Below are 24,717 nucleotides of genomic sequence, written 5' to 3' on the forward strand. Positions count from 1 at the left end.
ACCATCAACCGCCATCACCATCATATAATTAAAAACACTGCAGTACAGAAGCTCAGCATTTCGACAAATCGCGCCAATCCCCCAATTATAACAACTCGACATGACCATTAGCTGGTGGTCAGGACACAGCAAGTGAGATGGCTGACTCTCAGAGGAAAACCAACCTAGCAACCAACCACTAATACGACCTGTAGCTCTATGTATTTTATATTTAAAGCAGTGTACTTATCTCCGTTATCTCCATCTACCCGACACCTACTAACGTGCCTAGCTAATTTCTTGACGTACTCTCGGAATCTCACGTGTTCGGTTTTTAACACTTGGTTGTATGTAAAAGACCAGATATACTTTCAGTCATGTACCTCGACTTTTCCCACCCATCAAAAAAATTAATTAGTGGATTCCAATAGGATCTCCTATCCAGATCCTGAAGTCCTAACCAATGGGGTTCCTACCTTCGGTGTAAGGCTCAGAAGATTCCTGACTGGATACCTTTCCTTTCAATGCTTTCAACGTTCCAACCATTTCATACGTAACCAAAACCTGACAATGAAACGAGTCTGCACTAGATCGGTCGTCTAAATTAAAGACGCCAAATCGAAACAAACCCTAAAACAATAGACGCTTTTTTTTTTAATTCCTTGAAACGTTCAGAGCATTTCCGAAAGTCTAGATAGAATATGACAAGCTATGACACAAGATTAAGCATCTTATGATAACTGTAGATCGTCACATGCCTTACTGGACCCCTTTTTGGGAGAGGCTGTAATACAATCTGCTCAGTAACTGGAAATTCTCGTGGCAGGAAATCGCCCTGAAATTCAGACCGAGAGGGAGAGCTCGGTTTTATCATCGACTTGCGTTAACCCTTTGGGATACCTCCCCCCCCGCCCCATGTTTTCACCAGGAACATCAAGTAAGGATAAATATTTATTTTAGATCATCATATTCAACAGAACTTCAGCCTATAAAACAATCCGTAAACAGTCTTCCACTATAATAACAACAGATATAAATTCATACAGACCGATTTGCAGACTGAGATAATAAAGCGTTGTAAATCATACACTTCTACAGCTCCAGCAAAAATGCAGGATGAAAATTACAAGGCTAGGCATGGTCCACATTGATGATCTAAGAATCAATAGCCACAATAACCATCTCTGGCTCAATTCAAGAAGCAAAATCGCTATAAACACTATGTTTCGTTCATGTTTTGCAACTCCCACGATCATAATTGTAGAGTTGTACGTAATCCTATGCCATCCTTCTACTGGTGGCTTACAGACAGGTGTTATAGCAGCGCTCGTGCTCGGAGATTTTTCATCCAAAATGTCTGGCAACGCCAAAAAACCTAGCTTTATGCATTCAGAGAGCGTCGATCTCAACTCATGACCGAAGGGTTCTTTAAATGATGGGCGATTTTTGGTCAGTTAGTTAATAAATAAATAAATAAATAAAACACCGTGACAATGCTTAATAAAAGACAGGGCTTGCTTTTGTTATAGACACGGTCATTTGTCTTGCCACAGTCAACAGCAGCAGTGATATCGAACTAACAAAACCGCCTTTTGTGTGTGTGCGCTCTCTGTTTACACTGCCTACTAAAAGTTTCCAAGAGTCTGAAGAAACTGGGCCAAGGCCTAGAGCAGGATGCGAGACTAATTAAGAAGTCAGAAGTGGGAGGCGGAGAGAGAGAGAAAAAGTGAAAAGGGAGACAGTGAGAGACTGTGAGAGATAGAAAGGCAATAAAGAAGAGCGCTAGAATGAGAGAACAAGTCCCCTGATCGGATGCAGAGTGTATTATTAAAATTGGAGGGAGGAAAGGAGAGGCTCCGTCAAGCAGAACTGCAATTACCTGGAGCTTAGGAGGGGTACTGGCTTCAACCCAAAGGCCCTGAACCTAACGCAGAAGGGCTAAAAACCATGCCGATGACTGGGAATAAGAGGTCACGTCGGGCCAGGGGATGTTACTTCTTACTTTTTTTTTTCCCCCATCGATTTTTCCTTCTTCGTCCCTCCGCCTGCGATCTTCAGATGACGGTACTCCGTAGTACGAAGTGTGCACGACCCGTATATAATAGTTTTACATAAGGCCAAGATTTTAGTGAGAAAGGTGTATTTCCCCAAGGAAACGTAAAGACTTAAAGATAACCTCCACCATGAAACATATTTAATAAGTTTAACGTGAAACATTCGTCATGCGCATAGAGATTCTGCTGTTAATTTGTTGATCGGTGCTGTATTTTCATTATTCCCGCAAGACGTCCAAGGATGTCTGCCATGCTGAGGTCACGGGGTCGGGGGCGGTCAATTCTAGTGCATGGAAAATGTCGTTTAAGAGAAGAAAAAAAAGAAATTAACCTCATATCTCATATAGTACATAAGAGGTAAGTTTGATGATAAGTTTGACTGTAAGCTGAAAAACGCATTTCATCCATTAGCATTTTTTTTTTTATTTAAGTTGACGTCAAGCTGATGCAAATTGTGTAACAATTAAACCGCGCTATCTTGATATCCAGTGACAATATAATCAGATTATATATAACATTACCGGACCTGCCAATCCTTAGCTCCGCAGTTTAACACTGGACGAGTTATCGCTCGCAAATACACGCCAGAAGAGTCTTTCAGGACCGCCAGCTTACGGAATGGACATTTAAATGTACACCTTTACAAGACACACTATTTACCAAACTAAAAATGCCTCGGGATTTATAAACACGCTTTCAGGCGAGCTCGGTGTCGAGTCCTTATCGTCGTGCACGAGCGATCAGTTCAGCTCTCGGCTTGCTCACTGCTGTCTCTCTGAATTAATTAGCAGTGTGCGTGTCCCAGATGGCAGGCCGGAGCGCTAACCAGTTTAACTGCAGCGAAAAGCACGGAGAGTAGATCCCAGAGAAAAAGAGCATGACCGATGGAGATCAACTCGCTGAGGAACTAATCCACGATAGACGCGTGTAAAACATAACGGCTCTCCATTTGCATTCAAACGCAATTCGATGATCTAATTAGCGATTAGTAATGAATTGAGTCTAATTAGGAAGAAATTTGAATGGAACCTGTCGAGGCAGTTTTGAAGATACACCACCAACGTTAAATATAAATAAAATAAATAAAAGCTGCGACACCTTTCGATCATAACCAGCATTAACGCTTTCAATTGCAATAGTGCTAAGGTAGCTCGTCTGTGGGATCACGTGCACCAATGGGCTTTGGGTGTCCATGACCGTGTCCCGTTCCTTTGGACTACTTTTGCTAGGTACTAAGCACTGCATAATACTGGGAACACCCCACGAGACCTGCCGTTTTGGAGGTGCCCTAAGCCAGTCGTCCATACGTCACAATTTGGCTCTCGTCAAAGTCGCACAGAACCTTACGCTTGCCCGTTTTTCCTGCTTCCAACACCTCAACTACGAGAACTAACTGTTCGCTTATCGAATACCTAATATATCCCACCCCTCGACACTGAGATAAGCAAAATGTTATTCGCTTCAGCGGTCACGGTTTTAACGTTGTGGCTGATCAGTGTACATTTCAGCCAAGAATATCCGACGTTAACGGCGTGAAGGGGCATCGTGGGTGATCGCGGGATTATGTTTTACATCAGTCATTGATTATTTTGTGTCCAGCGTTCACAGATGTTCATCAGTTCTCGTTCAGGATAAGAAGCAAAACATGGGATGGGGGGGGGGGGGGGGGGGGGTAGTGTAGGTTTCCAACCCCTTCTCGATGATTGCTTGCCCGTGTCATTTCAAATTCGCTGCCAGATAAGGATAGCGGCCATATGATGCCTTCTTTTGATCAATTCAAGAGACAACAGTGAAGTCTCTGAAACAGGATCTTGAGCTGGGGCTACATGGTGGCATAGCGGGTGGCGCGGTCCCTGTTTCGATCCTGAGCTCGGGTTACTGCCTCTGTGGAGTTTCATACGGTCTCTGTGTCTATGTGGGTTTCCTCCAGGTACTTAAGTTTCCGCCCACTGGTAGATGGATTGGTGACTCTAAATTACCCCTAGATGTGACTGAACGTTTGTGTGTGTGTGCACGCACGCACGATGCCCTGCAGTGGACCAGTGTATTGCTTTGCACCAAATGTTCCTAGACCCAGACCAGGTTTAAGCTTTCCAACACCAATTTTTGACCACTTTAAGCCTTGAAGAGGCCACACACACACACACACACACACACACACACACAGGCATTCATCAAGCATAAATTACAACAAACAAAGCCTAATCAATAGGCAGGGCTTATTGATAAATGACTGCAAGGAAGGTGTTTGTATAGACTTCTTGGAGGAAGAAAGAGGAAAAAGCAAGACAAAAAGGGAGGAAAAAAAGCAAGAGAGAGAATAAACACTCTTCAGACATAAAGCAGAAACACCTGCACAGTGTGTGCAGCCACATGCGCATTAACTCTCCCACACACAGACAAAAAGGGCAGCCAAAAAAAAAAATAATAATAACAAAATAAAAAAAACAGGATACAATCTGCAATTTCAGGAATTTTCCACAGCTTGTCTGACATCTCTATTTGATAAATTACAGAGTTGAACGTACTGCTCTCTGGAAGTTAAACGGGCTTTTACCCTCGCATCGGCCCTACCGTTGAGAGCCTCATGCCAGGCGGAGAGAAAATTCCGGTTGTTGAGGAGAGCAGAATTTACACTTCTCCTACCTCCTAAAATACACCTTACGAGAAAATATCATCAACAGGACTATGACGTAACACACGACAAGACATCAAGACGTCAACGTTTCTAGCCTAAACTGTACTACATATTCATGCAGACTACCAGGAACAATCATGTCAGGCGGTTACACACACATAACGCATCTTGGACCAAATCTGCGGAAAATCGGCGGCAATTATGAAAAATCGAAAGCTCCTCCGATTTCGCGTTCGTTTCTGGATCCTGGAGGGACTAAAAAGAATGGGTTCGGGGTTGTTTATTTTCTTCCACAATACAGCTAGGCCAAGCTATTCCCCTATCTATGCTCACTACACAAGGTTTAACAAAATGGCCTACTTAAACCTACATAAACTACACGCACGCTATCACAGCATTTGCGATTCGGCCACAGCACAACAGTGCACACTCCAACATCTACGTGTCGGAAACTAATTCTTTAAAACCAAAGTATCCCAATTTGGACACTTTGTAATTTCTTTATATTCAAATGAAAGTGTGTGTAACTCCAGCAAATACGGAATACCAAGTGCCAACTGGATTTATTTGTGTGTAATACATCTACATTCCCAGACCTTCCTTTCCCTTGTGCCACCTGTTCTGCATTCGATAAGTTTACCGTTGCCTTATTATTACGTTTTTCAATCACCGTCTTACCCTGTAGTAGCAAATCCTATGTTTTGTCACATAATCATTAAAAGTGGGCCAGAAATTGCCATGCACGGCTAGTCAGGACAGTATTTTCACCATATCCCTCAGATAAGAGTTCCAAATCAATAGCACCTTTCACTTCCTTCACATTTTAATCTCCCCATCACTTAGGTGGAGGTTTATCCTTGCGGCATCCGTCCATAAAAACGCGTCTACCGAACAGACCTATACTCCCTCTTATGGTGCTCTGATATGTAAAGGTTATAGTCCTACAACCCAAGTGTTTTATTTCATATCTAGCCTTAATAGGTCACGTACGCATACATTTTGACGGTATTTTGTCTCGATATTTCTCCATCACACAAAATTTCATTTGATTACTGAACAATGACCATCGATAGCAATAAAAAGTCACGGAAATAGAGACTCACCTTGACAGTACTTTAGCTATCTTTAATCAACAGTCATACTCTCCACAACTAGTTCGAGATAAGGTTTCTAAAGCCTTTCACCGTTTGTGTTAACATCTAAAACGTTACATTTCTAGCCAGCTCGTTGTTGCTGACGTGTTCCTCATTTCCAGTTCGGTAGAAAGTTATAAAATAGCTGTCCTAGTTTTTCACAACTTTTCAGAATTTCAAGCCTATTATTCCCCAGCAATACAAGACATTGTTTAGAGTGCGCAATACAACGCCGACCCTGAAACTGACGTACAAATCACTACCAAGCAATGGAGGTCATGGACCTTGCGTCCTGCCGTGGATTGTTCAGAGCGGCGTATCTAACGTATCTAAATATGATCTGGATGTCCTGAGGTGGTTTGAGGAATTAAGATTGAAAATGTTTCTAATCCAATATGCAATTTTTACGTGGGGGGGGGGAACCTCAACGTTCCCGAAGCGGAGTCTGGATGTCCCGTATGTGCCGTGGGCGTCATCTTAAATTGGCGGAAATCGCAGCCCACTACTCAAGGTTATTATACTAATTATTGAGATGTTACATGCATTAATCCGGTCACAGGGTTTAATCCAAATCTCACCAACTCAAAAACAAGCAGGCCTATAAATAATCTCAACGTATATCTGAAAGTGTTCTGTTGAAGAAGTGTTTAGGAATAGTTGCATTTTGTTCATCGAATTAATCTGTACTGAGGGGGTTCATGGAATTGTTTGTACGGTCACTTCAATCGGCTTCAAAAACATCCAGAACCCCGTGCTGTAGACCAGGCAACATGCTTCCAATCTTCAACTGTTCACCAGTTTTGGTGAATCTTTGCCCACTGTAGCTTCAGATTCCTGTTCTTGGCTGACAGGAGTAGAACCTGATGTGGGTTTCTACTGCTGGAACCTATCCAACTCAAGGGTCAACATGTTGTGCATTCTGAGAAGCTTTTCTGCTCAGCACAGTTGTAACGAGTGGTTATTTGAGTTACTGTAGCCCGCCTTCCGTTTAGCTCAAACCAGTCTGGTCATTCTCCTCTTACCTCCCTCATCAACAAGACGTTTCTGCCCACAGAACAGCAGCTCGCTGGATGTCTCGGTTTTTCCTCGCCCTTATGTGTAAACCCTAGAGACGTGAAAATACCCCACGATCAACAGTTTCTGAAATACTCAAAACCAGCTTGTCTGGGACCGATAACCATGACATGTTCACATACACAAACCACACACAGTAGACAAATACTCAATGCACCTGGAAGCTCATAACCAATCAAAGTCAATACTTCACCTTCGGATTGATTCTATTACGAGTGTAACTGAGTCAGCCTCAGCCAAAAGCGCTGTTTGTGAGCTCTGGGATTTTTTTTTCCCCCCACCACACACACACACACACACACACACACACACACACACACACACAAACATACGGTATTAGTCATTATTCATTACTCAAGGGGGGTTTTATTCGCCTCGTCAGCTCAGATGTGTGCACGATGCAGTGTTGGAGTGTAAACGGAGAGTTCTTCTAACTCAGCAGCACGTGGGAGGGCATGAAAGGCGAAAGGCAGCTTTCAGAATAAATGGCAGGAAAGCATCCAATTACATAAACATCAGCGCAATCAAACGGGGTACTGAAACCCGTTATCTCCCGTGGTACTTCGAAAGCAATCAGGAATCTACCAAGCTTCTCTCGGCCAGATATAGAACAAAACATACGTTCCGCTTTTTAGATGAAGAGCATTCAGGAATACCGCGCGTGTGCATTCTGTCTAATATAAAAGCTTGCACAAGAGAACGAATGAAGACAAGGAGCACAAATAAACGGCACGTCGCCTCTCCATCCCGCAGTCTCAACAGGCAAACACTGAAATGAGCCTCACAGGTTCGAAACGCATGGAGAGAGTGTAATCTCTCATCAAAACTCTCAAAGAGAATATACACGATAAATCAATACGCCGTGAAATATGCATCAAAGGTATCCGTCAGCGCCGGTGGAAGTCGCGGCAAGGTTCCGTCTTGGTGGAGAAACCTTTCCATGCTGGCGTCTCTGCTGTCAGTAACTTCAAAATGGTGCTCAGACCATCGTCGTTCAGTACGAGCGAGCGTATAATGCACGATATGAGACGTTTTACTTCTTTAATCCTTTTGTTTTGTACTATAACCACACGGTAAGACTGCTGATCCCCGTGGCAATATCGCGAATGGAAAACTCACCATGACTCATCACTGTAAAGAAAAAAATATATATATATTTTTTTTTAAAGTATGTTCCACCTAGATTAATTTCTTTATACAAATGAGCCAGAGTGTAATCCATTTCAGAAATCAAAAGGAGTTAACTTTACCTGTCGTTAAGTTCTTCTAAATGACGGATTATACGGTACGCCTACGCACGCATATCTTACTTTTATTTACAACGTCTAAAAATCACTGTGGCGTGCATGTATGGTGCAACACCAACGACAATGGTAGGCAGTCGGACATAACTGAATGTGAATACATCATTTGAGACAAAAATACAGATACAAATAGAAATTCTATTCAATATTCTTTTTGGGTTTTTTTTTTCGGTTTTGAAAAAAAAACCTGGTCGAGATTAGCGTCAGGACAGGAATCTACTAGAGGATGCACGAGTGAGAGAGATATGAAGTTCAGAGCGCAAAGGAAGACCACCTTCGTTAACATGCTTTGTATTTCCTGCGGCCATTCGTTCATCCTGAACTGCCTGGGTCTCGGTGGTTACAATTAGGCTACTAGTTTGTTTATATTTTGGGAAATTAAACCAACTAGATTTGCGAGAATATACTGAAAGTAGGTACAAACAAAAATAATGACTGCAACAGAAGGATCTTTTTTTTAAAAAAAAAAAAAAAACAGTCGCAAGGACATCTCTAGAAGAACTGGAATGATGTAGCTTAGCTTGAGGAGCTGTCAGAACGAGGGCTGTGACAGTGGCAGCTTTTTACCACTGCGATGGGGGGGGGGGGGGGGGCGTGAGTGAAATATATATCACTATATAATATAATATAATATAATCAGATATAATTTTATAGGCTTAAATTAAATAAAAACCTAATCATAAAAAAATTAAACGAGCCTTTATTTGAGCACTTCCATGAGTGAAGCAACTCAATACAGCGTTGTTGCGTCATGTTGTTGCAATGAGAAACAGCCTGAGGGCGCTCTGGGATACGGTACTGTGATTGACCCGCCAAGAGAGAAGAAGTTGTGGTGGAGAATATGGTGAAACACGGTCATGTTTCTCTGACAAATACATTATTTCTTTTACGAGTGTAGTATACCACAATCCGATAAAATTTTGAAAGAAATCCCAGGAGGACGTTAAAAATCTAAATAATAAATAAAATTGTTAAAACGCGGCCAGTTGACATGCCTGGAGATGGCTCCTGAGATTTGTAGGCTAGTGTTTGCCCGTTTAACAGTTTACCCCCCCCCACAGCTGACATACGGCTTCGTCCAAATTTATTGGTTCACCTCTCGTTACGCACGAATCCAAAACGTTCCCAGATCGCCGATGTAACGTTTGGTTTCCCAACAAGATCCGTCGTAGCGGCAGAACCCGAAGAGAAATAGCGGAACTCGTCTGACTGGATTTTGCGGCGCTCAAACAAACCCGCGGCAAACTAACAGACAACACCATTATAAGGTTTGATTATGACTACATGATGTGTATTAACATAAAATCTCCTGCTATATGGTAGGCTATAAATAAAATTAAAATTGCAACTGTTAATAATAATAATAATAATAATAATAATAATAATACACTTGTATAGAAAAATGTTGTACTTGTCGTAGTGCCCACTCAAGCAAAACAAACATTAACATGGCATTAAAACAGATGTAACACCACCGTGGTGGCAAACTACCACCACAGTGGTGCGGTTGTCATGGCCACCGTCACAGCCCTAGTCAGAACCAGAATTCAATTCACACACCATTCTAACATTGCTGGAATTTCTACCTCTGGGGGATGGGGAGTGTTTTCCAATGTTTCCTGGGACAGGGTGGTTTAATTATTTTTTTTTAAACCCACTTCGGGTTTAAATGTGAACACAAATACAGACATAGATATTTGGGACACTAAACTGATACATTTATGGCATCTGGCAGACCCTTTTCCAGAGCGAGTCTGTCTTACAGAAGATACAGATATTGTCATTGTGTTACACCCCCAGTAGGCAGTATATGAACTAATGCAATGGTGCTCATCATCGTCAATTACACTTATCAGTAGGATGAGAGAAATATGTTCACAACAAGATGTTGTGGTTTAATGTTCTCATATACATGAACAATAAAAACCACCTGCTTAATATTATGTAGGTCCCCCTTGTGCCGCCAAAACAGCTCTGTCCCGTCGAGGCATGGACTCCACAAGACTTCTGAAGGTGTGCTGTGGTATCTGGCACCAGAACTTCAGCAGCAGATCCTTTATGGGGCCTCCATGGATCTGACTTATTTGTCCGGCACATCCCACAGTCACTCGATCGGATTGAGATCTGAGGAATTTGGAGGCCGAGTCAACACCTTGAACTCTTCGTACTAACCGCTGCATAGCTGGGGCGTCACACCAGACCTGCCGTTTTGAAGATGCTCTAACCCAGGCGTTTATCCATCACAGTTTGGTCTTTGGCAGAGATCTTTACGCTTCCCCGTTTTTCCTGCTTCCAACATATCAATGCTTTAAGAAACTTGTACGATATAAATTGGATTCAGTTGACTAAATGATTCAAGTCATCATCATATGTTCCATATAAGACGTCACAATAGCCTTTACAACAACCAAAACTGCTGCCTAAGCATTTTATAGCTCGACTGCCCTGACAAGACCCGAGCACCTGATATCTGTTTCTATATGATACCAGACCAAAATCAGAAAAGGGCAAAACGCAATAAAATAAATCTTTTTCAAATAAAGACCTCAAAGAAGGATCAACCATCAAGTCTCAACATTCTCAATACGTCATCCTTTTTTTTATGATTACTATTCCTTTAACAAGATACTGTATCTCTAAAACAAAGGCATGTTTGCCATTTTTGGCAAGGCATGCTACAAGCTAGTAACTGTCTGGACCTGGCTCACTTCACTGGCTCGCTTCACTGTGAGAATGTGCTCAACTGCTGCCCCAGTCTCCTGCTGCGCTTCTTTTCTACGGCCAACACCGTAACCGTCTCTCCCCGATATACAGGGGTCGAAACAGTATGCGCACATTTGAATTCGATTTCGAGACCCAATCAACACAAAGCAGTTTCCCGAAGAACGTCTACACTTCACAGACCAAATACTTTACAGCAATGTCTGAGACGGTAGAGACAGATGAGCATCCCTGACCTGATTGATCAATTATCTTCAAATCACGCGAGCCAAAACCTGTTGAGATCTCGACATTTCACAGCTCAACGTCCAACCTGCAAAAACATGTACGGAGTGTTTTTGAGACACCTGAGCACAGCTAGACTGGCCACATCGATTGCTCGTGTTCGACGCACGTGAATCGAACCGGCCTTTGGCTCCAAATCTGCGGAAAATCCGCCAATATTGCGGCGTTTCCTTGATTTCTGCAATCGCAAAAATCCTGGTTGGACAGTTAAGACGTCACTTCGGCGTTCGTTAACGATGGCCTGTTGTGTTAAATATATCCAAGAGCTGCTACAGCCTACTGGTAACATTCAGGTTAACGTGTAAGGGGCATATTTGCTCGATAACTAACTATGTAGGTAGAAAGATGTATGAATTTACAAAGCTACTTTAAAAAAAAATAAATAAATAAAAGCGCTATTAAAACCCCAACAGCATTTGGCCAAGTTAGCTAGCTAACTAATGTTGTATTTGTTTATATACATTCGAGGTTCAGCACAGCTCACTCGTTTAGTTAACATGAGAACTGAATAGAAAACAGAACATTTTAAGGATTTGTTGCGTCAATTGTAGAAATACGTTTTAAAAAGTTTTTCTGTAAAGGAAGTACTCGAGTAGGTTTCCCACCAGACATCCTATTTACTTCTTATTTACTTGATCACTATTTTTACTTCTCAAGGGAATTACAACTAGTGTCAACATACTCCCTCAAACACACCGTGTTTTCCTGAACCGAAATGTGTTTCTCTTTTTCACAAGTTCTAGCATTTTAGCGTCTGTATATGACCAAAAGTGAAAAGGGAGAAAACTGCTTCATAAGATAAGCCTTCTGACTCGACTAAGGCATTTTGACAATCGGTATCTGATAACAAACTCAATTGATTAGGCTTATGTCTGTTTAGTTGGCTTTAGGCGGACCCTGGATCCTTACCCAACAAGACCGCTACAGCAGGAAGATAGCCTAGGTTTAAAAATAAAACAAAATCGTTTCCACGTCGTTTACGTTCGACACTTGTTTAATTTCTTAAAGATGAGGTTTCAAAAGTATGTTCTAGGCAGAGAAACGTCAGCATCAATGACATAAAAAGTCCGGGTTTTCCCAGCCCACCACGCACACGTATGCCTTCCTTTAAGTAAATCATTTAGCAGCGCAATCGTAGCTTCTACTCTTATGCAGATGTATCTCTATGTACTTCAATGCTGCAGCCTGGTTTATGCACGTGAACGCAAGTTAGCGACTCGCGGGGATTTGCGCAAAGCTCACGGGTTAAAGCCGTGACCGTTTTCTCGCATTGTTTTCTCAACCGTGATGAAAATCCGATCCGAATCTGACGTTCGAGCGTCTTCCTACGTCTGGTCTACACCCATGCCCCACTTCTAGTCCAAACGTGACAGAAAAGCATTAATAATGCAGACAGCTTTGGAACAGGTTGGGTTGGTACTGAATCGAGGAGTGAGACTGAAACAGACACAATAAACAAAAAAGAAAAGAAAATGGAGGACCCGATGGAGCCGGAGTAAGGAAGAATATGACCGAGTCGTTTCATCACAATCACATTTCGCCATTTTTGACACCTTGGGGAATATTAAAAAAAAAAAAAAAAAACAACGTGTGCTGGCTTCTATATTAGTAAATCTCTACCCGACACATCCAAGCATTTTCCCCATTCCAAACAAAAAAACCATGCATAGAAAAAAAGTATTAATAACACTATTAATAGCGCGAACAGCATTCTTCTCTGTGGCATTATTAGGCAGAAAACACAACATAGGAGCTTGGAAAGCACCCAAGGCTTGGGTTCTCAAAGACATCTGTGTGTTTTTCCCTGCTGAATATAAGAGTCTGCTTGCAGGGGAATCACATCAAAACACTCATTCGAAAGCAACACCTCTCCTGCGCACGCACACACACACACACACACACACAGTCATATCTGTCGTCTCTCGCTTCACATGTTTAGACGTGCCGAATAGTGATCGTCTCAGTCTTACAAACTTTATTGAACTGAATAAACTCCAAACAATCAACTGCTGTTATTAATTCTCTTGGAGAGCTTAAACGACTTAATCTCACATAGATGGCTTGTGTGTGTGTGTGTGTGTGTGTGTGTACACGTGTACACATGTTCTTATAGCTGGAAGTTCTTTCGAGATTTACCAAAGTTTCAATAATGTTGATTTTGACGTTCATTTGCATTTAGTGATGCACACAAACTAATCTTAGAGAGAGCCGAACACGATGATATGACGACTAATCGCTGAAACGGTGCTGAAACGGTGCCCCCTAAGCATGGCACGCACTAAATCTTCCATAATGCAGCTCAACCACTGCAGCGCATCAGCTACCGGATACAAAACACTAACTCTTCCTATTTTTAAAGGGTGCGTATCAATTTCTCTTGCCCTATTTGAATAACCAGTCATACGTGTCTTTATTTATGGATTTGTTTTGGAAAGTTTTTTTTTTTAATCATTATAATGGGATAAATAAGGGAATTTAAACCCAAACTGTATTTACTCGGTATACAGATTTGCCGTCGCTCAATGGTAATGCTAGGAGATTTATACAAACGCAATGCTCGAGTCTCCTGCCGTCTGGACCTTCCCCGTTTCCGTAGTAACCATCCAAAAGATCGATGGTCCCGACACTTCAGGCTTCGGCTCGACTCGATGTATACTTTGAAATACACCGAGTAAAGAATAAACACGGGGTCCCAAAATGTTTTGTTCGTCTTACATCATAGAAATTCGCTATAATTTGCTTTTTATTTATTAAAAAGTGGTCTTTTTAAGAATAAACTTTTTAGTCACGATGGGCGTATTTACACCTGCTCGCTTCATGCGTCATCTCTGATCAGACGGCTATCCGATTTGTTAAAACGGTTCCATTTACGCGTCTCAGCTGAACGGATAGAATCCGATCTTCTATTCCTGCGCCAGATGCAAACGCACGTTTCCGCCGAACTCAAACGGCGGCCAGAGTTATTTTGCTCTGTTTGGGTTTGCGAACGCAGTGGAAAAGAAAACGAAAATGCTTGCTACAACACTTAAGTTAAGTACGTTGAAATGTTTGCATATAATGTACTTCGGAGGTTTCCTCCGGGTACTCCAGTTTCCTCCCGCAGTCCAAAGACATGCGCTGCAGGCTGACTGGCATCTGCAGTGTGTGAATGGGTGTGTGAGCGTGTGTGATTGTGCCCCGACACCCAGTGTGGCTGGCACCCGGTCCAGAGTGTCCGCCGCATCGTGCCCCGAGTTCCCTGGGATAGTCTCCAGGCTCCCCCTGTGACCCTGTGCAGGATAAGCGGTACACAAAATGAACGGATAGATGGACGTTAAAAACAGGAAAGCCTCCGTTGTAGGGTTCTACCTAGAAACGTTCAGGGTTCTAGACAGAAGCGGACATGTTCCCAAAATCCTACCATTTTAGATTTACATTGTGTCAATATCTAGCATAAAGCATCACATATGCAAGGCATCATGGGAAACAGGAGTACTGCGAACGGGTTTCTATTTCAATCTGTCGACCTACGCTGTAGTTACTGAGCAAAGCTGAGCAGAACAATCCAGAAGAGTGCTGCAGTGGTGGTAAGAGTGTTCCAGCTCATCAACTTTGGGCTGTTTTAAATTACCGACAGTAATTGAAGCCTGGTGTAGTGGAAACCTGCTTTCTGTCCGTCCAGAGCTGAAAGCGGCACAGTGCTTCCCTACGGTTTTGGTCAATTATAAAGCTATCCGAAAATATTGGATCCCACCTGTGCTAGAGAACACAGTGAGCACACGCCATCCTTCCACCAGTATGAGAATGAGACGACACGAGGAGGATGGAAAAGAGGACGATAAGATATGAGGGCGCGCGTAATGGAGAGAGCGTGGCATGGAGAAAGTAATTAAACGAAAACAAGCGAGAGATGAGGACGCGAGATGAACGGCTGGGAGTTAAGAGAGTGAGAGAAAAGGGACCTCTGTATAGTTTATGTGCCTCTCTCATCCTCATGCATTAGTCATAGCATACCAACTGGTCTGGTCTTGGACACAGTTCTTTCTCACACTCTCACACAATGCTTTTCCATTCCATAATGCCAGCCGAACTCAACCGCAAGAAAGGATCCGCTTCAACCAGAGTTCATTGAAAAGGTCAGCACTTGTAGGTAACCAGTCATCACTAGCTAAAACCTCAGCAGTGGCCTTTCTCCTGCTAACCTTCTTTTAAAAGGTTAGCCGACTTGAAAGCACTGCTTGGCGTTTTGTTCCGCCTTGAAAAGGAAGCAGCAGATGGGAGCGTGGCTTTAGAGGAAGATACAAATACAAACTCTACAGAAAGTGATGGTTAAATGAACCAGAGTCAGGCTACAAGGTTATACGCTACGACTAATCCATCTTTCATTCATTCATTCAATCATCGTCTGTAACCACTTTATCCCGACCAGCGTCGGGGTCTATCCGGAGCCTATCCCGGGAAAACCGAGCGCCAGGTGGGAATACACCCAGCACAGGTGTCCATCGCTACACAACATACACACGCACAGAGTCACCAATTCACCTACTGGCATGTTTTTGGAGGAGGCAGGAGCCCAGACAACCCAGAGGAAACCCACACAGACATAGCGAGAACATGTGGAACCCCAGATACACAGTAACCTGAGATAAGGATCGTACCGGGGACCCTGTGAGACCTGCTACACCAATGTACCACCACTGAATCGTCTACATTAAATTTACACAACGTTAATATAACATTAAGAGTTAGCAGATGGGGAGTTTGGTACAATTTATTCTTTCTTCCATTTGTTAGCGTTTTGTCCGATACACCCACAATCCTCCTGATAGGCACTAAAAGTGCGAATAAGCCACCGGAGTCAGAATATTTCTGGGGGGGTGGAGTGGGTTGTGGTGGAAGAGGAAGTAAAAATAGTCCATTTTTAAAAGATCTGTATAATTAACTGATTTAAAAACTCCAGCTGTGATAATAAAGGCATAAATATTGGCCTGCCGTACTTTATGCATAGTTTAGGCCTGCGCACTGGAAAGCTCCTGCTATAAATGAAAGGCCCTCATAAAAATAATGCGAAAAGAACATTAAAAGCGAGGGAATAGGAAACTCTCCGATTGCGGGTGTCCATTCCTTAATTAACTCCTCTGGCGTTCTCTTCTCCACACCGCATTTTCTCCCAGATGGCTTCGGAGATTTTTACATTTTGAGCATGCTGACGGTTGGGGGGGGGGGGGGGGCATAAAGGTCAGTCAACAACAGGTAACGCAGACAGCTGGAGTGGAGTCTGACAGCGTGCATTGGGAACGTGCAATGAGCCTCTGCACATGAGACAGGAATAAAAGTGAAGCAGAGAACAAGAGAGTAATGGAAAGACAGCCGGGATAAACCGGATAAAAGATTTACGGTAAGATATCATGGAGATCAGGATATATTGGTACCTTGGCATTTTCAAAGATGGTCAAGGAATTCAGTCCATCCTAGATATTCACACACAAACATCAAGGCGCAAATTAGTCTAGCCAATCGGTGCGTTCCTGGATCCTACACCCTACAGCCTGTGACCTGGAAATCGACTGACGTCTGCCATCTTTAACAAGGTTCTTAAAACGCGTTCAGAGATATCAAGGACTGAGGAGAGAGAGAGCAGGCTTTTGGATCCTACGATATAGACACACCACCTCTCCGACAAATACAAAATCGATCATCTTAATTAACAAAACCTTGGAAACGCGTCATCGTTAAGTCACCTTAAACTAACTGAAGTCTCTTTAAAGTGTCTTCTCAGTGAGCAAGACCGGCTCATTAGGTGAACGTGGGCATTCTCGGGTCCTCGCGTCCTTGCTTCGTTTCCGCACTTCCTCGGATCGAGGACTGAAGAAGCCAGTAAGGGACGTGAGGGGAAAAAAAATGACGAGGTGCAATTACAAGTTTTTGTGAGATGGGTGGAAACCAGAGGAAACGCGCACACAGACAGAGAGAACAGAAGAGAAACCAGAGGTCAGGATCAAATCCCAGATCCTAGAGATGTAATGTAGCGACCGTGGCATTGCTGAATATTGAATCGTTTTAAAAATGGAATTGCCGAGCCACAGTAGTTCATAAAAAAAAAAAATAATAATAAACCCCGACACGGTCTTTGATTTTCTCCTGGTTTTAAAATCCATCTCTTTGCAGGTATAGTATTACCTTAGTTTTATTACTGCCATAAGCCAGAACAACTTCAGCGCACCTAGGAACACCTAGACTCTTTAGCTGTAATGGATGAATGAACTCCGTTCTTCCAAAAGATATTCCCTCAACTGGTCTCTCCAAAACGTCCCATAGGTGTTCAACTGGGTTGAGGTCTGCTGAAGGTGTAGCTCACAGGATATGATTTATTTCATCAAACCATTCCGTGAGCCCTTTGTGCCCTGTGGATGGGGCGGAGTCATACTGGAATAGACGACTCTCGTTAGAATAGAAGGATAAAGGTGAACAGGCAATAGAACTTCGCAATGATTCGTAGTGAACCAAGTGGACTCGAACCATGGCAGCTACATACCCCTTCCACATACCAGTCACAGTATAGCCAGCCTTCCTCCCTCTCCCTCTCCCTCTCTCTCTCTCACAGACAAGGACATTTGAGTTTGTCCCCCAGGCTGATGGATGCATGACCTACCCATTTGGGAGCAGTAATACCCACTAGGCTCATTAGAGGGCAATTACTTGATTAATTAAGAAGCAAATTAAGGGGCAAGCCTAGTAGCACTTTATTAAGCTGAGCCGAGATTGTAACGGCTGTGGTTAACACTGTCCATCCTCTTTGACGTCCGTAAAGCAACAGGAATGGTCAATTTAATGCCTGCACAAGATTTATACGTCTTTCATCAAACCTCCCCCCACCGAATAAAAACGGACCCGAAATAAAACAGCGCACCCTTTCAGCTGACGCTCACGAATCGTAGTTCCCAGAATCCAGGAAGATGACAGTTAACAGTTCATCTCAGTTCACCAACATTGTGCATTGATTAGCGCTATTGTTGTGGCGGTATAGTTTCATGGACGCTTACGTTTTCAGATGTCTGATAAAAATGCATTTCCGTGCATTACCGTTGACTCGTTTTGGTCTTTGGGGGGGTTTAAACCAAATTCGGTTGCCTAGTCCAGTCAATTTCTTCCTTTTTGCGACTGGATGCAACACCACTAATATACTACCTCAGTTTCTCCAATGAGGGGACGCGGACCGCCCTGAAAACCATTTGGCAGCCATAAAACCTCGTAGCATGTCCGTGACTTTATCACACACGGTGGAGAAACTATACAATTTTGGACGTGCTAGACACTGCACACACTACTTTGCCGTCAGCGTCCAAAGTTCCGCTCCATAATCTACAGGGTGTCCCAAAAGTCTCCATACATAGGGGGAAATTAGCACTTTTTAGCAAAATTTCACACACTTTGTTTATATTACATATTTATCTCATAGCCTTTAAGAACAAGAAGGTACTGAAGCGATCGTTCTCACGGCTGGATCAGGAAGCTGTTGCGATGAACAGGAAACGTTCTAAGCACGTCACACAAAACACTGCTGCTGAACTTATTCATTAACTCAAAAAGACCGGAAGCGTCGCTGACGAAGGAACAACCGACACGGTGCTGGCGTACACGCCGTCCCATATGTATGTAGACTTTTAGGACACCCTGTACGGTACAACCTAAAAACCAGCCGACGAATTCAGTTTTTAAGCGGTATCGAAACAATTATGGACGCCATGGAACAGATTTCATTATTCTGTTATGCTCTGTGTCTTGTTATATACTATATTTGCCTTACAGCAGCTTCTTTGGTTTGTTTTTTGGGGGTCTTGCTAAGCATACTGTTTGGAGATGGATTTAGTTGAGCTTCCTGGTGTAGGAGAAACACGTGCTCATCTTGTATCGTTCTGTCCGAGACTGCTGAACTGTTCACAACTTGTCCAAACCCTAACACTCTCTAGTGTCCCGATTCCTCGCACAGAATCCAGGATTTTTGCTGCTTGTTTTGTTGTTGTTGTTGTTGTTGTTATTATAGATATAAATACATTTTTTCCTGCTATATTAAGCTAGCCAACCACTGACTTCAAATAATGCCCCATAAAGTCACATTTTTAATTAGCCATTAAGTTTAAAAAAAAAAAAAAGTTTCATTTTGTTTTTCCATTTAGTTTTATTTATATGTCTGATGCTGTATTTTTTTTTAAATCCCTCCCTGATTCTGTGCTCATATAAAGTAATGGAAATAAAGTGTCTCTCAATAGGTTCCTGCTTGGAAAAAGTCTCCTGTATGAACTGGGTGTCATACACCTACAGACTCTAGGTGCTAAACTGGATCATTCCGTGTCGCTGGGGTGGTACCCTCAAAGGTACAGGTCCACTACATTCAAAAATACAAGTAAAAAGGTGCACCGTTTAGGTAAAGGGGTGTGTGCAAATGTAAGGGTTTTTTCCCGCCTCGTCGAGAACCTCCCAGTTTGTCTTACACCACTTTACGCGCGTGCACGCACACTCTCACACGCCCACAAACTTCTTACCGTAACACTCCTGTGCTCGTATGCATCCATCAATACGTTGTTTGTTTTTTATCCAAACAAGATAACAAAACTTGTACTGTGCAATGTAAATTAAGCGTCACGCGCGCGCGCTCTTAGCTCAGGTTCTCTCTCTGATCAATATGCACTGATTGAAAACTTTCTGCCACTGGTCGGTTGGTTTAATTGGTTAATTACCCAAACCGGTGTTTGGGTTGAGCCAGTTCCGGTTCACTCCTCATTCCCAAATCAAAAGTTTATTATTAAACCTGTTAGGTAACGCACTGCTGCATGGCTAGCCTGCGTGCAAAAGCCGTCTACACGCGCTGTACTTTCCGCGCGCGCGCACAACGTCTACTCGAACCTTACCCGAAGCAGGATTGTTAAGATTCATTCAGTTCAAGTGTCCCAGGTTTAATATCTGATATCACAAATCATCACTTCCACTAGACTAGACTGCATTCCGTTCGATCGTTTGAGCACACGCGCGTGCACGCACCAGTCATCTCTTGAAAGTTCTTACCGTAAACCCCTTGTCCTCGTGTGAAGCGCTGCAGGACGGAGAATAATAAAATCCAGAAAAGCTCCATGTTCAGCTGCGATGCCTCATCACCTGCGGAGAGCCACAAGCACACAAGAGTGAGACGCACGCGCGCGCGGATGAAACACAGTAGCCTAGTGCACGCGATGTCAAGTGATTCCAGGGGTTTTATCCGCAGAGTTTAAGGGCGGGACGTTCATATTCGAATGTGCGGATTATCTAAAAGATTACGGAGGCGGTTTAGTAACCTGTGACCGGATTGATGGTTATTGTTTATGAAATTGGTTCGCAGTGAGGAAGCAGGGATGCCAAAGTACCCTGCCTAATCTACTGTATGTCCAATCATTTATTATTATTATTATTATATATCTGTAATTAAGTTTGCTTTCTGCAGCAAATATATGTATACACATATATTGAAAGCATAAATGGGCGAAATTATAGGTAACACGTGCATGGAATGCAACGTTCAAAACTTCGAATATGACCGTTTACAGCACCGCGCGCGTGCGGCGTGCCTATTCTCCCGAGCTGACACTCGTCGCGCGCTTTTTACACCGTGGCTGCTCGTCCCGTTCCGCACGCGCTCGTACACAACGCAAGAGATGGGCATGCACAGCCCAGCGCGCGCGCACCACCAGCAGTTTCATGAGCATTTCTGTCTGAAACAGAAACAATATATTTGCCTCAAAATTGCTTAAACTAGATTTATCAAGGCGCGCACATATATATATATATATATATATATATATATATATATATATATATATATATATATATATATATATATATATTCTATTTCCTTCACCTTTGCGCGCGAGGGCTGTAGAAGAGGCACCTACAGTTTTCTGCCTTTTTTTTTTTTCCCTGTTTCGGTTTTTGGTGTGCATCTGGGCACGTCTTTGTCACAGTTTTGGAACTTGAATGATGAAAGGAAATGAAAGGGAACAGGTCTTACCTTTTCCGGTGTGGGAGCTCCGCGCGACGCCTCCAGTTTACTTAATGGGCAAGTCGGTTTAAATGACACGACGCGAAAACAAAATAATAATCATCATCATAATCAAAATAAATAATCCACTTTCAACACTGAAGGCAAGCAGTTGAAGGGTAACTCTAATATCCTGGCTCGTGCGGTCTCCAACGCGCGTTAATGTGAAGATTCTCCCAGGCACGCGCTCGTAAGGGGGGGGAAACGCAACACCGGATTCCGAGACATTTCTTTCCAGAAAGTTTTTTTCTGTTGTTAGAATTAATATCTCCCCCTACACAAAAAAAAACACTTGTCACATCCACGTCACAGCGGCTCCGGGATGAGTTTGCTTTTCTTCTTTTTTCTCCCCCCCACAAAAATGTCCTCAGTAGTGTTAACAATATCGCCTAAGACAGAGATTTGGGGCTTTTTGTTGGTCTCGCGCTTGTCTTCGGCGTTGTTTATTTACGCAACACGCGCGTGCCGTTACGACTCGTTGGATATTAAGATTCTCTGCGAGTCTGAGCGAGCGACTGTGTTACCGCTCCGTTGGCCACAGAGACTGTGAGCGTGCGTGCGCGCGCGCAGACTGAGAAACGACGCTGAGTGTGTGCGCGAGGAAGGGGCGGACGCCAGAAACGTCTATTTTTTTTTTTTTATGGAACAGGTTGCTGAAGTGGGAAAAGTGTCACGGGCCGTCTTCTTCACTTTAGTTTGCTACTTCGTGTTTCCTTTCTGTGTGTGTGTGTGTGTGTGTGTGTGTGTGAAAAATAAAAAAAAAAAAAGAAAGGCTGTCCGCGAGCTTTCGGTGATTTAATTGTTTGCCTGAGTTGAGCTCGAGAGCCAATTAAAGGCGCGCGGCTCTTGGAGGACTCGCGCGCCGGTTCCCCGAGGATCAATTAAATGCGAAAGTCGGTTAGTTGTGGGAGGGGGGGAAAAAATCACTATCTTTGTCAGCCCTTCGCTTTTCCACTTCTCCATCCAACTCAAGCTCATCAATTTCTCCCAGTGTGTTGTTTCAACGCGGCTGGTTTAAAAAAAAAAAAAAAGAAAGAAAAAAAGAAGAAAAGAAAAGAAAAAAAATCAAGTGCTGTCAGTGGCCACAAGGCGGCGTGTTTTAGCTAATCATTCTCCATATTCTGTTTGTGACAAGAGGCAAGATGCTGTGATGTGGATACTCTCATTGCTAAACCTCTCCTGAGAGCAAGTATAGTTTTCAGTGCAGTTAAAGCTTCAAACTCCAACCTGAAACAGAATAAACCTGTTTATATTGAAATATCTGCAATGCGTTTAGTGATTCTGGTGCGAATTTCTTGGTTGGTGCTGATGCTAGCACAGTTACAACAGCAGAATGTGCAGAGCTGGATGAAATGACTAAAGCTCTGCCGCATCACTCTGGTCAGGTAGAGGTGAGTTAAGGATTTATGCTTAAACCATTATGTTCAGAACTCAGAACATTCCAAGTCAATTTTCCTCAGTTCTGTTCCGCTCATGGATGGAAAAGCAAGGTCATATTCGTCTGGCTGATGTGTGAGACTACGGGAAATTATTTCTGCATGATTAGCAACAACATATCTAGCTTACCTCAACTCATGAAAACTGCATGTCACGACGGAATTTGGTTCCAAATCGAAACTTACGGAGCACCTTTTCACAAGACGGAAGCCACGTATCAAGTGAAAATCACATTTTACCAAATAGTAAAGGATGCGAAGGGATCATTCCGACTGACGGCACAATCATGAGGCAGTTGAACGGCATTGTGGGTAGTGTAGGAAATCATTAACCAATGTATAACAATACTCGCTTGCTTGGGTAAATGTACTACGAACTGGATTAAGCATTTGCACAGCATGTCGGGCGGAACATCGTGCTTTCATTAGGTCAAGGCAACCTTACATCAGTCTGTGGCAAATTCACTGTGGCTACTGTGCTGTGCTCCTGGACTACACTCCGGTCTTCACATTGCTCTGATGGGGGACTATGGGCACTATATTATCTGCACTTTGTTTTCTTGTTGCAGTATACAAGAAAAAGTCACAAAATGACACTTTATACCTACATGTATACCAGTTGTTCCTTGACAAGCCTTTAAATGGTCAATGATGGCTAGTCTTACATCACATTCATTCATTATTTGTGATGATTCATCAAGTATTAGTGACTACGTGGCAGTCAAAACGATCAATTCTTGTTTCATTTTGTTTGTTTTTCCACCTTTACGAAGCTGGATCCATGCCGTTTCTTACGGTGGAGGGTGTAGGCTTGGCAGGGAGTCGGGGCACAGCCGTCGTCACTTTCGAGTGAACCTCTGTTTAGCAATTACCATGACAACATCGAGATCGAAACCTCCACCGGTGCTCGTCCGTGCCTCGTGAATTGGAGCAGAACCACGCAGCCTTTTGTGCAATGTACCGGCACAAATCACGTCCTCAAATTCATGACCTTGATACCGAACAGCAAAAGAAAAGAAAAAAAAAGAAAAAAATTAACTAGACATTACTCAGCGATGAATGAGGAAGGAATTAGAATATATGTTTTTAATTAGTCATTCAGGAAATATGAGGCAATTATCGGAGTCTCTCCATTGTATACACGGTTTTGAGGCTGAGCCAGCTTCCTTTGCCAGAATAGCATCATGTGATCATGGAGTAGTTCATCACAGCACAAATGTGTGCGAGATGCTGGCACCCTTTGCCTGGGTGGCAGCCATGCTCGCTTCTGGGTCTCACTCATCCTCCCCTATGACCGCCTGCTCACGGAAGAATTTATGGTGTCAAGTGGAAAGCATGAGCAACACGTGCCTCTGGTTCTAATAATCTGAGCTGAACTATGCACATACTGTACACACTGCCTTTTTCCTGACTGTCTATTGCAATGACATAGCAAATTCATTCATCCGAGCAGACAAATAATAAATAACAAAGATTGTTTATATGTGACTTATATAACCTATTCTTCAACTAATGTTTGTAAAGGTCCAGTTACATGAAATTCCTTACTTACAAAGGTGACAACAGTTACCTCTTAATGCTTAACCATCAGTGGTTCGAGGCTATAAGTGGTTATGTTTTGTCTCGTAGTGGTGCTTCATTTTTGACCAAGGCAGTCGACTGAACGGTTTTGTCATCAGCCTGCTATAACAGCGGGCCCTGTCATGTTTTATTCCTTACATAATTCAGAATGAAGAAAATGGTCGTTAGCACGTTCGCTTCACACCTCCAGGGTCGGGGGTTCGATTCCCTCCGCTGCACTGTGTGTGCGGAGTTTGCATGTTCTCCCGGTGCTGCGGGGGTTTCCTCCGGGTACTCCGGTTTCCTCCCCCGGTCCAAAGACATGCACGGTAGGCTGATTGGCACGCCCAAAGTGTCCGTAGTGTATGAATTGGTGTGTATGTTAGTGTGCCCAGCGATGGATTGGCAGCCCGTCCAGGGTGTACGCCACCTTGTGCCCGATGCTCCCTGGGAAGGGTTCCAGCCCTGTACGATAAGCGGTATAG

At 43.2% G+C, this 24,717-nt stretch overlaps 1 protein-coding gene across 2 annotated transcripts in view; it reads right to left on the reverse strand.

Moving 5' to 3' along the window:
* Positions 1-21,901, reverse strand: part of LOC108263837 (MAM domain-containing glycosylphosphatidylinositol anchor protein 1) — a 195,209-nt gene extending 173,308 nt beyond the window's left edge. The window contains exons 1-2 of one of the 2 annotated variants that reach the window (XM_017465013.3): positions 21,207-21,901; positions 20,231-20,320 (exon numbers count right to left, since the gene is read on the reverse strand). In XM_017465013.3, the coding sequence (XP_017320502.1) occupies positions 20,231-20,297 (67 nt within the window). In that variant the 5' untranslated portion in view covers positions 20,298-20,320; positions 21,207-21,901. Of the gene's footprint in view, positions 1-20,230; positions 20,381-21,206 lie in introns of those variants that run through there. The other variant, XM_053679441.1, reaches the window with a different exon arrangement.
* Between the last annotated feature and the right edge of the window lie 2,816 nt (positions 21,902-24,717).

The sequence above is a fragment of the Ictalurus punctatus genome, chromosome 3, assembly GCF_001660625.3.
Source record: "Ictalurus punctatus breed USDA103 chromosome 3, Coco_2.0, whole genome shotgun sequence".
In the NCBI taxonomy this organism is placed as follows: domain Eukaryota; kingdom Metazoa; phylum Chordata; class Actinopteri; order Siluriformes; family Ictaluridae; genus Ictalurus; species Ictalurus punctatus.